This window comes from Hemitrygon akajei, chromosome 4 (genome assembly GCF_048418815.1).
Source record: "Hemitrygon akajei chromosome 4, sHemAka1.3, whole genome shotgun sequence".
NCBI classification, from domain to species: Eukaryota; Metazoa; Chordata; class Chondrichthyes; order Myliobatiformes; family Dasyatidae; genus Hemitrygon; species Hemitrygon akajei.
This window is the reverse complement of record NC_133127.1, coordinates 37,345,151-37,361,892: the sequence shown is the minus strand read 5'-3', so window position 1 is coordinate 37,361,892 and position 16,742 is coordinate 37,345,151. Positions and strand designations below refer to the sequence as shown.

Here is a 16,742-nt window from a genome sequence, read left to right as displayed (position 1 = left end):
CCACATAGTCCTCCATTTTTCTTTCATCCTAAATGTCTCTTAAGAGTCTCTTAAATGTCCCTAATGTATCAGCCTCTACCATAACCCCTGGCAGTGTGTTCCATGTAATTATCACTCTGTGTAAAAAGCTTATCTCTGATACCCCCCCCCCCCCTTATACTTTTCTCCAATCACCTTTAAATTATGCCCTGTCATATGGGCCATTGCCAACCTGGGAAAAATGTGCTGACTGTCCACTCTGTCTATGTCTCTTTTCAACTTACACACCTCTATCAAGTCACCTCTCATCTACCTTCACTCCAAAGAGAAAAGTCTTACTCGCTCAACCTTTCCTCATAAGACATGCGCTCTAAACCAGGCAGCATCCTGGTAAATCTCCTCTGCCCTCTCTTTGAAGCTCCCATATCCTTCCAATAATGAGGAGACCACATCTGAAGTTTCTGTGCTGTATGACTCTTCAACATTCCCCCTCATAGCTTGCTGCCTGACCTGGTGAGTTCCTGCAGCATTTAAGAGTATTATTACTGGTCTAGATCCTCCTGGTAGGACCTAAAACGTTGACTACCACTTTGTCTCATCAGTTGCTTCCTGACCCCTCAGTTCTACCAGCAGTTTGATGTTTGCTCCCTTAAAATGGTCTTTATGAACAACCTCCTTCCATGTGTTTCAGAGATTCTGTAACCATAGAGAATCAATATTACAATTAGTCACGGCCACAATGGTTAATGATTAATACAAGTCATAAAAGTCATCCACTGACCTGAACTGACATGTGTTCTCATCCTTTGACAGGATGGGGACAAGGTTCACACTGCTAATTAGATCCCCACAGACAGGAAGTTATCTGTGAAGTGTGGTCACTGTACAAAGCAGCTTTTTTTTTGCTGAGAAATAACCCACAACGTGATTATGGCATGACAGCACATTTCAGTGATGTGTATTGAGAGACCAGAGCTGGGCAACAGGCTTGAACTGGTGCCGGAACATGTTAAACCCACCACCACCATTCAGTCTGAAAGATAGGACAGCCAGCAGTGTGACCCTCCCGTAGCACTATGCCTCCAGAGAGCCTGTTGAGATTTGTGTAACCCCTAGAACACCACCTCTTGCCACAAGAGGAGGCCAACAGACCACCACTCTGGGTTGGCTGCACACTGTGTGTTCATTGGGCGCAGTCATTGGCTCCTGTGGTGATTAAGGCCAACTGCAGGCAGGCTGTTCTCACCCCTCACCCATCTGGCCCCTAGATAGCAACAGAACACTCTGGATTGTTTGCACGCACTGTGCAGATAACCTAGACAAATATATACCTCAACAAACAAGCTGATTGCCCTCTTGTAGCCAGCTCCATCAACTGGCAATCCCAGAGTACATTACAACTAGTTGATGACTTTTGTGGTGTCCATAGCCAAAGAAGTGACCTGTCAATGTGCAGAAAGATTCCATAATAGGCATTTGCTATGTTCACCAGAATATCTGTCTCAGGGTCTGATTTTGAAGGTTAGCTGTGTCTAATAGAACCTCTCCCCCTGAGAAGTAAAACAGCTCATCTGGAGAAACTTACTCCTCTGACATTGTGGCGCTCCCTCAGTACCGCCTCTCCTACAGTGTGGCATTCCCTCAGTACTGCGCCTCCCACCGTGCGGCGATCCTTCCTCATGCCCCCCCCCCCCCCCACAGCGCGGCGCTCCCTCAGTACCGCCCCTCACAAACAGTGTCGTTCCCTCAGTAACGGCACTCCAACTCCACTGCCCTGCCCCAGCTGCTTTGCTCAATCTCTCGGTTTAGGATTCATTCACAAACTTTCTCCGCTCTGCGGTGACGGCGTCGCCCGAGGGCGCGGGGGCGGGGCGGTGACGTCACAGGGTGTGAATGCGCGCTTATAGCGGGTGAATAAGGGCAGGTATTCCGCACACCTGGCTGATCCTCGCTCGCTGCTGAATATGGGCAGGCTGCACATCACGCTGTTCGCTCTGCTGCTAACTGCAGGTAAAAGCACAACGCTCGCCTATTTGATCTTTGCAATCTTCATGCGAGGTAAAGAGAATTTGGGGCTGTCAAACCCAACTGTTAATAGGAAAGGTTCACCGCCTTGCACTCTCTCTGGCTAGAGGTTAGGAGATCCTGAGGGTCTCCTAAAAAGCATTTTGCTTTTTCCACGGACTTATGCCTCGCGCCAGGATTGTCGCGTTGTGTTCGCTAAATGTTTCAAATTTTTGATTTTTAAAAATCCTGATCGCTTCTGTATTTAGGTTGCACAGTTAGGGGATCTCCTCGGGACGAGGAGGAAAGTAAAGCAGTGCCGGCGTTGGGGGTTCCAGATTCCAGTGTCTCCACCATCAGCCATGGTGTGACCCCGCAACTCGTCCCTGAGCGATTTACGGACTCTGAGGAAGAGGAGGCGGAGGAGGATGATGAGGAGGATTATTCAGAAGACTATGAGCTCTCGGGGTCGGAAGAGCTTTACGACGTAACGTCATCAGCAAAAGGTCAATAAGCTCTCAATAATATTACCTTCAGCGCATTGTTTTAAAGCAGGACGTTCCGTCAGTTTCAGAGTACCTTTACCGTCTATGTTTGATGTTTAAGATAACTGTTGATTGGTTCGAAGCACCCAGAGCTTAACTCCTTGCCATTTCCCTCCGGGTAGGTTGGGACGGGCAATAGACAATTGCTGGCCAACTTGTAAAATCATTAACTAAACTGGTTGCAAGGAATAAACGGTGCACCTGATTTTACCTGGAGCGAGTGTAAGGAGGTGTTGTGCTAGAATTTGGCATTGTAGCTCTTGGACCGGTTTTCAGAACAAATCCGCAAGTGAATCTACTGTTACTTACCCTATTGAGATGAAAAGTAATACCCAAATTCCGCAGGAGGTAGAATTTTGAAATTAAAGTCTTGTTAGTTGTTGGTATGTGCTTAAATTGTCCCCTCTTTCCACCATCCCAATCTGCCAGGATGCATTAGTCCGATTTGTGCCAATCAAACTTCCATGCATGCTGAAGCTAGGCAGGATGCTTTATGCATTCAGAATAAAACTCTGACTCACTTAAGCATATCTGGCCCATCGGCAGCTGGAGGGAATGATTAGAGATAGACAGGCATTTGAACTACAAGTGACATGAGGAGAGATTAGGGAAGTGATGTTGAGGCATATTGATAACAGAATAACAGAATATTGTGTTATAGTTACAGAGAAAAGACAGGCAGAAAATTAGGTGCATTAGGTAGATTGTGAGGTCAAAAGTCCATCTTATCCTACAAGTTCAACAGTCTGATAACAGTTGTCCTTCAGCCTGGTGGTACAGCCTTTCAGGCTTCTGTACCTTCTGCCTGCTGGGAGGTGGGAGAAAGGAGAATTCCAGGGATGTGTGGGGGCTTCTGATTATCTTTACCAAGATAGCAAAGCATATAGGAAGGGATTTAAGGAAAGTTTTTTTTTGTTTGGCTAATGTGTGGCAGAGGTTGTTTGGAAGTCCCTGCCCAGGTCCTTGCCACCTTCGAGGGTTATGGATCAGGAGGTAGGGTTGGTCTCCAAGTCTGTTTTTTTTTTGTTGTGATGGAAAAAATGGGCAGAATGGCCTCTGGTGCTGTAGAAGTTACGGAGAATGTTACTGGGGACGGATGATTTGTATAAAATCTAGAAATGTAATTGATCTGTGTTTGCTTGTGTGCGTGTTTGTGATATAATGCACAGAGGGAAATTTATTCTGTGTTTTACGTTGTTGGTATATGAGAAGAGTTTGTGGACCACTTTTCAATAACATCTGTTGACTTGTGCTTGCAGTTCAAGCTGTTGTGAAGCCCGAAGGCAAAGACCAAAAGAAAAATAACTCAAAAAATCTTAAGGGCAAGAGGAAGAAAAATAAAAATGGAAAAAGGAAGCGAAATCCCTGCAAAACCATTTACAAGGATTACTGCATCCATGGAAAGTGCAAATACCTGAAAGAACTGAATAAGCCCTCTTGTATGTAAGTGAAACCCCGCATTAGGGCACATACTAAATCATGAGTTTATATTCTGCTTCTATATAAGGGTGGCTAGCAGTCCCTTTTAAATGCAGGAAGTGTGTTTTACAGAATAGTTAAAAATTTAGTGCTGTGTTTGGCCTGCTGCCTAGGAATTTCCTCCCTATACTACTGCCTCCCCATTTCCTGTCTATTGCATCAAGCTTTGGTCCTCACTGCCCAGGGCTTGATGTCAAGCATGGTTTGTCAGGGAGCTTTGCCAATCCAATTGTGATTGAAGATGGCTGGCAACCTTGTATGTTGTAATATTAAAACAGAGAAGGCCATTTGGCCCTTGAGCTTGTACTGCTATCTCATTATTTCATGACTGATGTTTGAACTCCACACATCCACTCTCCCTTTAAGCTCTTAATCCTTGTTGGCTTTGGTTTGTTGATCTGCCTTAATGTTTTCAATTGTGGCCTCAAAGGCTTGAGAAGTTGATTTTTTTTTCTCTCTCTGGACACGCCTGATGTGCAAAAATGAATCCGTTATGTTTCTGATATTGCAATACATTCCCTGAAAAGTATCTGCTTTGGTTTAATGCATGCCTCTGCTACAGTAGGACCAGGGAGTGGGGTGTGATATTTAACACTCACAGTATTATGGTGTTTCTACAGCCAATGTGGGCTACCCTGTGCTGATGACTGGGATGTGGTCCTCAGCTATTACTGGGAAGAAGACAAACTGCTGTTCCACCAACTTTTTGCCTTTTACTCACCAAACTTTGGTATTCTTCTTTTTCAAGCCAGAGTTTTATTGACCCTTTTTCAAAGAGCCTCCAGTTAAAATCCTCTTATCTCCACATGTCTCTCTGCGCGTGCAGGTAGCTTTGGTGTGCAGTGGAAGAGTTATGCAGGGTTTACTGTCCAAAATGAGTTTATTAAATACTGGGAAATACTAAAGAATAAGATTGTGTTCAGTCCTCTGCTTTACTGGTTCTGCTCGACAACAATATTCTCCCACACCCCTCTACAATGACCCAAAGGTGACATCTATCAGTGTCTCCAAATTCTGTTGATCCTAAACGCTGTTAATATGATTGATTACTATTCACATCAACTCTTTGCTGTGGGGTCATTCTCAGCCCTCTAGGCTCTGAGTTCCCTGCTGCATTTATTAGTATCTTGTACTCATTACCCTAGGTTTGCTCTTCCACATACGGAAATATTTTCTCCACATCTATTCTACTGAAGCCCTTAAGATCCCCCCCCAGTCCACCTCTCACTTCTAAATATTGAACTCCCAGGCATTGATCTCTTACTGATTATCATAAGGTCTCTTATACTGGTAAAAATACTTGTAAACCAACTTGGATGCTTTTGTAATATGGAGGCTAGAACTCTGTTAGTACTCTAGACTTGTAAATCTTAGCTCCACACTAAATAATGGTCATTTCATCATTTCCATTTTCATCCCTGCTGACTTTTAAAAAATTCTGATTGCTGTCCCTCCTGTGCAGATGTCTTCCTGGATATCAGAACGAGCGCTGTGGGATACAAGCATTGCACACCAGCAAAAACAAGAAGCAGTTCCATGGTCTCTCCGTTACGCTGATAGTTGTAGGTGTTGCTCTGGCCATCTTCACACTAACCACTGTGACAGTTGCCGTGACATTGCTGTAAGTATAACCCGAGAAGCTTTATTGAACTTGTGCGCTAGAAACTCCTACATCTCAAATCTGCCCTGCACATGTGTCTGCTGGATATGCTGAATAAGGCTGTGTAAGTGTAGCTTGCTTTGCTAAATGTCATATAGCCAATAGGGTGGACTGCAGCTCTGCAGCCCCACCACATCTGGTTATGAATTGTGCTGGACAATTCCTCCACTAATGGGAGGAGGAGGAGGAGGAGGAGGTTCCAAGAGCATCCCCATCCTCAACGACACAGGATCCAGCCTGTGGGAGCTGGAGCCAAGGCTGAAGCACTCACAAGTGTGTTCGGTCACAAGTGCTGAGGAGAGTGATCCACCTCCGCTTTCCTCCTGAGATCTCAGGCACTGCAGCCTTCACACATTCCCATTTATTCCATGGTATTGATAAATGGCTGAGAGTATGGATAGGGCAAGGGAGCAGACAACATTCCAGCTGTGTGATGTGAACCTGCACCTCCCCCAGTAAGGACTGTGCTCCTAGCCAAATTGTGTTCATACAATCACAACTCTGGCAACTACCTGCGTAATTTTCCATATTGTTGGGTATGTCCTGCTTGCCAAAAACAGCAACAATCTCCAACCTGTTTAATATCTGCTCTCAATTCTCAGCATAGGGATGACAATGCTATTAACCATCAATGACTCATCATAGCCTGTTGTCAATGCACAGTGTGGTCTTCACCAGCATCTCTTCCTCCAGAGCCTCATCATAGCCTTGGTCCAAATGTGGACCTAAGAGCTGAACTCCAGAGGTGAGGTGCCTGTGACTGCCTTCGACAAGGCAATGAGGCGCAGCCTCAGGAAATCCTGTACAACTGAATCCCCTGGATATCGAGGGGAAACTCCAGTGATCGTGTCACACAGAAAATTGTTGTTGGATGTCAATCACCCCAGCCTCAGATCATTACTCTAATTCCATAGGGCATATCCTGGGCTCAACAAACAAAACTTTTGTTTTCATCAGTAAGCTTCCTTCCATCAAAGGGGCCTGAAGAAGGCTAGAACAGACCAAAGGGCCTGTTTCTAAGTGTATGACTCTAATTATTATTTTACCTTTGTCTTTTGGTGCTTCTTCATGAACTGTCAACCAGTGAGGAGTGGCAAAATAAAGCATGCAAGAAGCTATAACTGGCAACTTCAAAATTGTTAACTTTATTGTTGAAGTTATTATTGGACAGATCTGCACTTTTGTGGTGGGGATGTCAATCATGGTTGGAACATTCAAATTACCTTATGTTCTGTCTCTGGAACCTGTTGAAACATATTCCTGGAGTGAAAATTTTTCAGGAAACAACTGCAGCACCTCTGGGCTGTTTTCTATAATGTCACAAGAGTTCTGAAACCAGACCATTGCATCAAATGGGCAGCGCACTAGGGTAAAGCTTTGCAGTGCTGGTGACTGTAGTTCACTTTCAGCTGCCATCTAATAAGGAGTTTCTAATTATATAGAAACATAGAAAACCCACAGCACCATACAGGCCCTTCAGCCCACAAAGCTGTGCCAAACATGTCCCTGCCTTAGAACTACCTAGGCTTACTCATAGCCCTCTATTTTTCTAAGCTCCATGTAAGCTCCAAGACCCTTTCCATGTACTCACCACTCTCTGTTTTCAAAAAACACTTACCTCTGACATCTCCTCTGTACCTACTTCCAAGCCCCTTAAAACTGTGCCCTCGTGCTAGCCATTTCAATCCTGGGGAAAAGCCTCTGACTATCCACACCATCAATGCCTCTCAATATCTAGTATACCTCTATCAGGTTACCTCTCATCCTCCATCGCTCCAAGGAGAAAAGGCCAAGTTCATTCAACCTATTCTCATAAGGCATGCTCCCCAATCCAGGCAACATCCTTGTAAATCTCCTCTGCACCCTTTCTATGGTTTCCACATCCTTCCTGTAGTGAGGCGACCAGAACTGAGCCCAGTACTCAAAGTGGGGTCTGACCAGGGTCTTATATAGCTGCAACATTACTTCTCGGCTCTTAAACTCATGATTGATGAAGGCCAATACACTGTATGTCTTAACCACAGAGTCAACCTGTGTAGCAGCTTTGGATACGGACCCCAAGATCCCTCTGATCCTCCACACTGCCATTAATGCTATATTCTGCCATCATATTTGACCTACTAAAATGAACCACCTCACACTTATCTGGGTTGAACTTCATCTGCCACTTCTCAGCCCAGTTTTGCATCCTATCAATGTCCCTTTGTAACCTCTGACAGCCCTCCACACTATCCACAACACCCCCAACCTTTGTGTCATCAGTAAATTTACGAACCCATCCCTCCACTTCCTCTTCCAGGTCATTTATAAAAATCACAAAGTGTAGGGGTCCCAGAACAGATCCCTGAGGCACACCACTGGTCACCGTAATTCTCCCTGTGACCACTTGGGTTTCTTCCAAGTGCTCCGGTTTCCTCCCAAATTCCAAATACGTATGAGTTAGGGTTTGTAAATTGTGGGCACGATGTTTTGGCGCCAGAAACATGGCGACATTTGCAGGCTGCCCCCAGCGCACATTCAGACTGTGTTGCCTGTTGACACAAATGGCACATTTCACTGTATGTTTCGGTGTTCATGTGACAAATAAAAATAATCTTCTTTAAAATACACAGAAACAGGCTGCTTGTTCCATCTGTTCCAACTGGCTTTCATCCTCTTCGCAAGCCCGATCATGTCCCTCTCCCTAGCAACAGATTCCTTTTTGCCTCGTGCTGAGTTGTTATGCTTTCATTCCGGTTTCTGTAACTTGACTTTTTTTTTTGTTGCAGTTTAAGAAGAAAAATGAGAGTTGAAGGTGAAACCACGAATGAGGAGAAGCAGAAACTGAGATCTGAAAATGGAATTGTGGTTTAGAAATGTAAGTAACTTTCCTGGTAGGTTCAGTGACAGAGGATAGTTAGATGCCAAGCCGGTCTATAAAGTGAACCTTGCAGTGTTTGATCACCAGACCTGCGCAGGTTAGTCTGTGGGCTCTGAGCTTCAGCAAAAGGACAAAAATAAGAATTAATTCTGGAAGGAATGATTTTCAAAGGAAATTTTAAGTTGAGGGGTTTTGAAGGAAGTCAGTTGGTCAGAAGTTTCTTTAGAAGGTAGCCTGTTCCTCATCAGGATCATTCTCTGCCTCCAGTTTGAGCTGGGCGGCAGCAATTCTCTTTCATCACGTGAAGAGGATCAGATCTTTGCCTGATTTACTTGCATAAATCCTTCTAGATCACTCCAAAGTTTCCCAGTCTCTGATAGAGGTATGCAGAATTATGAGGGGTATAGATAGAGTAATGCAAGCAGGCTTTTTCCACTGAGGTTGGATGGAAGTCATGGGTTATGGGTGAAAAGTGAAATGCTTAAGGGGAGCATGAGGGTGGAATGAGCTGCTAGTGTAAGTGGGAGATGTGGGGTTGATTTCAACACTTATGTGAAATTTGGATGATGTTATAGAGTGCTATGGTCTGCGTGCAGGTCAATGGGACTAGGCAGAATAATAGTTCAGCATTGAATAGATGGGTTAAAGAGCCTCTTTTCTGCAGTACTCTATGACATCCTTGAGGTGTGTGTGTGTACGTGGGGGGGGGTGGAAGATTTCAAATTTTCTTTGAAAATTTGCTTGCCACAGTATATAGCTAGGGATATGTGAAAAATTGGTTAATTGGCTGTTGTAAATTGCCCTAGATGTGTAGGTGGGGGGGGGGGGGGGGGGGGCGGTGGTACCTGGGTGCGGTGGGGGGAAGAGAATACGACATGGGATTAGTATAAAATGGGTATTTAGTGGTTACCATGGACTTGGTGGGTTGAGGGTTTGTTCCCATACTGTATGGGTCGCAGACTCTGAATCTATTAATATATTGCGAATGGAATGCTTACCGTTGGTTCAAACGGTGTTAATTCATGATGAATTTGTTTCTGCAGGAAGGTCTACTTTGGACATCTGAAAAATGAAGACCAATGTATCCAACTTCTGCCCACCTCTCCCTCCAGTTACTTCGTATCTGTCACTGTTTTTGATGTATGCAATAATTATAAACTTTAAAGCTCAGCTGTCTGTAACTTATAGTGCCTATAATGTAGTTTAAAAAAAAACTAGTGTCTCAAAATATTGGTGGACAACAGTTGACACTGAGCTAAAGAGGGAGACAAAGATCTTTGGCATTTTGTAATGTATCAAAGGGTGCAGGAAGGTTTGGCGAGAAAATGCAGAATGGGCATGGAGGTGGCTGAACATGGTGCTCTCCAAGGGCAGAGAGATTAAAGGAGAAAGGGAGATTAAATGGGTGGTGAAGAAACTGGCCAGAAGAACATCCTGCTGAAAAGGCTTTCCTCCACGCTGTTGCCTCCCAGGAGCAGGTTCACAGGGCAGGACTCACAGTGGAGCAGCCACAAGCAGACCATCATGAAAACAGATCGTTCACTCCACCAGGTCCATGCTGACCAGTGGCACCCATCTTCCCTATGATCACACAGTGTGGAGGTGGGCCACCTTACTCCATATGTTGGATAAAATTTCACCTGCAAAGGTGCTGGATCTGACTCATGTAAACAACTTTTTACAATCTGTAGGTATTTCATGTGAGACACCAGAGACTGAGGCTTATTGCTGGGATGGGCACAATCAGTAGGGATTACTCAATTAGGATTGTAGCTGTGATCCAGGAATCCTATGAGGCTTCTTCATCAGTAATCTTTCTCTCTTGCATGCCAGCAATTGTGAAATTTAGTAACCCTACTGCCCTATTGGGGGGGTTGGTCACTCAGTGAAGCTCCCAACACTGCCTTCTCTCTACAGCCTTCAAATCAGTGGAATATGTAAAGTTTGAGTGCAGGAATTGTCAAAGGTTTCTTAATATATCAGTATTTATTTGTTATTTAAAATTTATTTAAATATATGGTGTATTTTTACAAATAAACAGATGGTATTGAAATTTAAAATATTCTGCAATTTAAAAAAAAGTTGAATGAATCTCTATCATTGTCTTGGTGTTGATGAGGGATATGGCATTTCAACACTTATACTTCTGAGAAATAAACTGAACAATGCTCTTCATTCTTTAGGCTGAAGGAATCCAGTCTATTTAAAGAACATTTTTTAAAAATGGAAACTATTCCTTTTCTACAAATACCTTTGTGGAACCTAAACCTCTTGGGGACTTTTTGAAGTTTTGAAAGTCCCTTTAGTGACCTGTGTTAAAAGGGTTACAAAATTGAGTGCTTATTGAGTTTCTTATTGAGATCCGTTTGTCAGAGTTCATTTTTGTGTAGATTAAAGCCCAACAAAGCAAACTGTGGTTGATGTGAGCCTTCTCGTTTATGGTGACAAGGTGTTGCCTATAGGTTTGGCATTCTCCATGTCTCACCCTCTTCACTTCCAAATTTCTTGTCATTTTCCATTAGCAGCAGAGACCAGTCCATTCCCTTCCCCAGAATAACTAGACATCTGTGGTACAGGAGGAGACCGTTTGGCCCATTGAACCATGCTAGCCAGAAGTAGACCAGACTTTTCTCACTTCCCAGTACTTGATGAAAGTTCAGCTTGTAAATCAGGGCTGTAAGTGTGATGGTGGCTCCTTCCTTTGCTCCTTTTTCAGCTGGTAAACTCTAGTAATCCTCACTTGCTCTTGTCCGGATGTGAGTCGACTTTAACTTCTGTCTCTACTTGCTGGCCTGTATCACCGTCTTCAACTATTTTAAATTTCTTGCCTTATTTCAGCCTTTTCACCACTCACGCCCTGTGGGTGCAGCCAGAGGTTCAATAACTTGCTGTTCTTCTACCACCGTCCACAATGCCTTAGAGTTAGAGTCAAATGTTTGACATCGATGCCAAGCTTTCCCTGTTTTAACATAATTTCCTTTGTCTAATTACTCCTTGTTGAGACAAGATATCGTTATACTTTAGGAACAAAAAAACCCAGAATGGTACAGCACAGTTCAATGCCCAACTAATTCCTTCTGCGTACAGAAAGTCCATATCCCTCTGTTCTTCGCACATTGATGTGCCTATTTAAGAGAGCCTCTTAAATGCCTTTGTTGTACTTGCCTCCATGATCATCCCTGGCAGCAAATTCTGGGCGGGCGGACACACACACACACACACTCACACACTCACTCACTCTCTCTCTCTCACTTTAAATGCATGCCCTCCAGTTAAACATTTTGTCCCTGAGGAAAAATAGATACTGGCTCTTTAGTCCATCTATGCCTTTCAAAATCTTTTAAACTTCTACTAGATCTCCTCTCGGCCTCTGCTGCTCCAGAGAAAACAGTCCAAGTTTGTCCATCCTCTCCTTTTTAGGATCCACTCTCTGATCCATGCAGCATCTTAATAAACACCTTCAGCACCAGAATATAAAGCCTCTAATAGTGACGCAGTCCCTCAATTTCATTCTGTCTTTAAATCGGCGATGTCTGATCTCATTCCTCCTCTCTTTCACCAGGAACCATACCTCCAGTATGACTATATCACAACCGTTTGTTTTACTTGACCCAGTAATTCACCCACTCTGTTATGAATGCTTTCTGTACTTGGATAAAGAGCTTTCAGACTTCTACCATTTTCCCTTGGTCCCACTGTTAGTTGGACGTATTCTGTTAGGTTTGCTTTAACGTTCAACAATGAGCCGGTAGTGTAGTGGCACCCACACCAGACTTCCAGGTGAGTGCTCCAGGTGGCCCCTTGCACACTTTCCATCCATGGAGGGTTGAGCGTCAAGCTAGCAATTTGGCCTTGTGAAAAAACAGACAAAAATGCTGAAGAAATTACAAGGTTGCCACCTGATGCGCCAAAGGTGCAGAAAGGAACAGCAACAAGTTACAACTTTCCCACACAGCTGCTATCAGGAAGGTATTTTTTCCACTGAGGCTAGGGGAGAAAAAAAACAGAGGACATGGATTAAGGGTGAAGGGGGAAAAGTTTAAAGGGAACATTGGGGGGCGCTTCTTCACACAGAGAGCGGTGGGAGTGAGGAATAAGCTGCCAGTTGAAGTGGTGAATGCAGGCTCACATAATATTTAAGAAAATCTTGGACAGGTACATGAATGAGAGGTGTATGGAGGGATATGGTCCAGGTGCAGGTTAGTGGGACTAGGCACAGTCAAGAAGGGCCAGAAGGCCTGTATCTGTGCTGTAATGTTCTGTGTTTCTATGGTTCTATTGAAGGCTTAGATCCCACACCACCAGGTTCAGGAGCAGTTATTACCTTGCAACCATCAGGTTTCTGAAACAGCGTGGATAACTTCACTCACGTCAACACTGAACTCTCACTTTCAAGGACTCTACAACATTAATTAATTAATGTATTTATTTGTTTATTTATTTATTAGTTGTATCTGCACAGTTTGTCTTCTTTTACTCGTTGGTTGTTCGCCAGTCTTTGTAGTTTTCGATTGATTCTATTGTACTTGGTTCTACTGTGAATGCCTGCAAGAAAACAAATCTCAGAGTATTATACAGTGAAATATGTGTACTTTGAAAATAAATTCACTTTGAATTCACCAGTACTGATGCATTTGTGTGGGCTTTGTGAATTGTTCTTGGATTAGAGGCCAAACAAGCTGAAATGTGGAATGCAGACAAGGAGGGACATAAGTGTAGGCAGGGGATTCTCGTCAGGCGAAATTTAGAAAGTTAAAGTGAAAGGACAAGGGTGTAGTGCAGGGTTGGGGAATGGGTATGGAATACCGTGTCTGATCCAGTATTAAATATCAGGAAGATTCGGAACATGCAAACATAGGGGTGTATTTGTCAGAGCCTTGGCAGGCAAAGGCTCTTTATCTGAATACAGCAACTCTTGTGACAAAGTCAGTGAAATAATGACAGAAACAGAAAAGTCCTGGCGAGAAAGCTTGGTAATATAGTGACATGTTTGGTCTCTGTAAATAAGGAAGGTTGGAAGAGGGAGTGAACGCAAAGGGTGAACAGATTATAAGATAATAGACTCATAGGGAGAGGCTGGGCAAGCTAGGACTTCACTCCATGGACCATAGCAGACTAAAGTGTCTGAGTCTTGTAACTGCTTTTCATAGCAGCAAGACACAAATTTCACAAAAAAATGTGAATTATACAAGAAAGAACAAAATTAGAACAATGAGGAACAAGTCCATTGTAGAACAAATTGGTCATAGTGTTGCTTTTCTGAGATAGTGATGATAGTTGTGCAGGATGGTTCAAGAACTGGATGGTGGAAGGAAAGAAGCTGCTCTTAAAGCTGGTGGTGTGGGACTTCAGCTTTCTGCACCTTGGCGAGACTGTGGCTGAAGAATTATTTGCAGTGTGGGTTATCATGTTATAGGAACGTAGCCATTAAGCTAGAAAGGATTGACAAGAATGTTGCCAGGCTCAAGTGTTTGAGTTGCAGGGAAAGGATAGGCAGGCTAAGACTTTATGTCGTGGACCATAGAAGACTGAGGTGCAGGGAAGGGGAATCAAAGATTAAAGGGGTTAGGTTTGAGATGAGAGGGAAAAGATTTGAAATGCAACCACAAGAAGGTGCAGTCTGGAAACTCAAGCTTAACGATTCAAGAACAGTTTTCTCTCCACTGCCATGATCCCACGAGCACCACCTCGTTCTTCTTTCCTTTGCACCATTTATTTTGTAATTTATAATAATACTTACTGCTGCCATAAAACAACAAGTTGCATCATATGTGTCTGAGATAATAAATCTGATTCTGATTCTGGGAGAATTATAGTTTACTGTTTAGAATTAATTGTGTTACATTTCATTTCTGACAATGTCTCCAGCTGCTGCTGTTTGCACAGTGTGAACGGTTTTGCGGGCAGCGAATTATTAGACCTTTACCACACACTAGTATCTGAGTGTGACTATTTCTGCCATCGATCCAGGTCATTAACACCACAAGTTGGGAATTTGGTCTCTAAAGGACCTTAATGCTCCTGTTTATAGCTTATTAAAATTCAAACTGCAAATTGGAAATAGCACGGGGGTTAATGGGGTCATTGTCATATCTAAGGGAAATGTTAAAAATAGAACATTAATTTGCCCATGTTTATTCTTAGCAATTCTGGCAGTTAGTAGTTAGCTTAATCTTTTCCTCACCCAGTGAGTTTCTGTCCTGTTGCTCACTGACCCACTGTAACATGGTGTTACCCAGGGTCTTGATTCAAAGTGACGTTCATGCCTGTTCTCATGTCCCTCCCTGACCTTGGTTCACATCACCAGATTCTCCACCAGCCTCATAATTAACAAGCACAAAATTCTGGAAGAACTGAGCAGGCCAGGCAGTATTTATGGAGAGGAATGAACAGTAGATGTTTCTGGGTTGAGACCCTTCGTCAGGACCGGAAAAGAAGGGGGAAGAAGCCAGAATGAGAAGGTTGGGGAGGAGATGGTTGAGGGAAGGAGAAAAAGCTGGAAGGTGATTGGTGAAACCAGGTGAGGGGGGAAGGTGAGTGGGTGAGGGAGGAAGATGAAGTGAGAAGCTGGGAGGTGACAAGTGGAAAAGGTCAAGGCTGAAGAAGAAGGAATAAGATAAGAGAGGAGAGTGGACCATGAGAGAAAGGGAAGGGGGTGACAGCAGAGGGGGGTGATTGGCAGCTGAAGAGAAGAGAAGGGGCAAGAGGATAGCCAGAATGGGAAATGGAAAAGAAGGGAAGGGAGAAGGGGGTGAAATTACCAGTAGTTGGAGAAATCGATGGCTTATGCCATCGAGGCAGTTGGAGGCTACCCAGGTGGAGTATGAGGTGTTGCTCCTCCAATCTGAGAGTGCCTCATCCTAGCAGCGCAGGCCATGGAGATATATGTCAGAATGGGAATGGAAGTGAAATTGAAATGGTTGGCCACAGTGAAATCCTCCCATTGCAGACACAACAGCTAAAGCTTTTTACCAAATGGAGCAGCATTGGAGGAGACACAGGAGACTGCAGATAGTGGAATCTGGAGCAACCAATTATCTGCTGGAGGAACTCAGTTAGTCAAGCTGCACCTGAGGGGGGAAGCAATTGTTGATATTTGGGATTGAACCTTGCATCAGGACTTGTTCCTACTTAAGCAAAGCTCCCAGTTGAGCTTTTAAAGTCCCTCACTAATGTGAAAATCCTGTGTGTCTCCAACTCTTGCTTCCTCCTCCAGCCTCACAATGAGTTCCCTGCATCCCTCCTATATTGTCCTCTAGTCTGACCCACAACTAACAGCTTAGCCTCCAGCTGCCAGGCCCAATCTCTGGAATGTGTCCTCACTTTCTCAATCTCTATATCTTTTGTCCTCCTATATTCAACGTAATATTTGGCCACATTTCTTCTTGTCACCTGCCAGGATACTTTCCAATATAGTTTCTTGATTTTGGATTTTAATTACACGAGAACACCGGGGATGCAGAACAATATCTGTGGAACAGAGCAGAGGTGCTGGTCATTTACTATAGAACTGGAAAAGAGTTCAAGATCTAGTTTATTGTTATTGGCACGCATGCCCAGAGTACAAATGCCAAGGAAGTGAGCTTGTTGCTGCAGCAGCAGCTCAGTAAATGAAAACATGACAAACATAAAGTACATAAACATAAATTAACATTAATTACATGTAACTTACATGACAAATTAAAGATAAAAATGTCCATACAAACGCGGTTAAAAAAGACACCAGGCAAATGAGGTTTATGTTGTGGAGCGGAAGGTCAGGGGGCAAGGACAGTGACAAGCTGAGACTAAGGTTATTTCTGTTCCTCAGTTGCTCTCAGTGCCACCTTACAAAAGGAAATGAATGGTCGTTAACTGCAGCCGATTGGGGTAATATAAATGGGGGAAGGTGAAAGAGGGCAGTTTGGGACAAACAAATTACCAAAAGTTTACTGAGTGTGTGCTGGCCTGCTTCTGCACCTCTTCCCTGACGGTAACATTGAGAAGAGAACATGCCCTGGGTGATGGGGCTCCTTAACAATGGACATCACCTTTCTGAGGCATCGATCCTTGGAGATGTCTTGGATACAACGGAGGCCAGTACCCAAGATGGAGCTGACTAATTTTACAACTTTCTGTGGCTTCTTTCAGTCCTGTGCAGTAGCCTCCCCCTCCCCCCAAACCAGACATTGATACACCCTGACAGAATGCTCTCCACGGTACATCTATAGAAGTT

General features: G+C 43.9%; 1 protein-coding gene across 1 annotated transcript; it reads left to right on the top strand.

Moving 5' to 3' along the window:
- The first annotated feature begins 1,858 nt into the window (after positions 1-1,858).
- LOC140726250 (uncharacterized) lies at positions 1,859-13,152 on the top strand. Its single transcript, XM_073042364.1, has 6 exons — positions 1,859-1,989; positions 2,253-2,489; positions 3,788-3,971; positions 5,470-5,628; positions 8,436-8,524; positions 9,571-13,152. Exons 1-5 carry the CDS (start codon positions 1,944-1,946, stop codon positions 8,518-8,520), a joined length of 711 nt encoding a protein of 236 aa, XP_072898465.1. The 5' UTR covers positions 1,859-1,943; the 3' UTR covers positions 8,521-8,524; positions 9,571-13,152.
- The last annotated feature ends 3,590 nt before the right edge of the window (positions 13,153-16,742 follow it).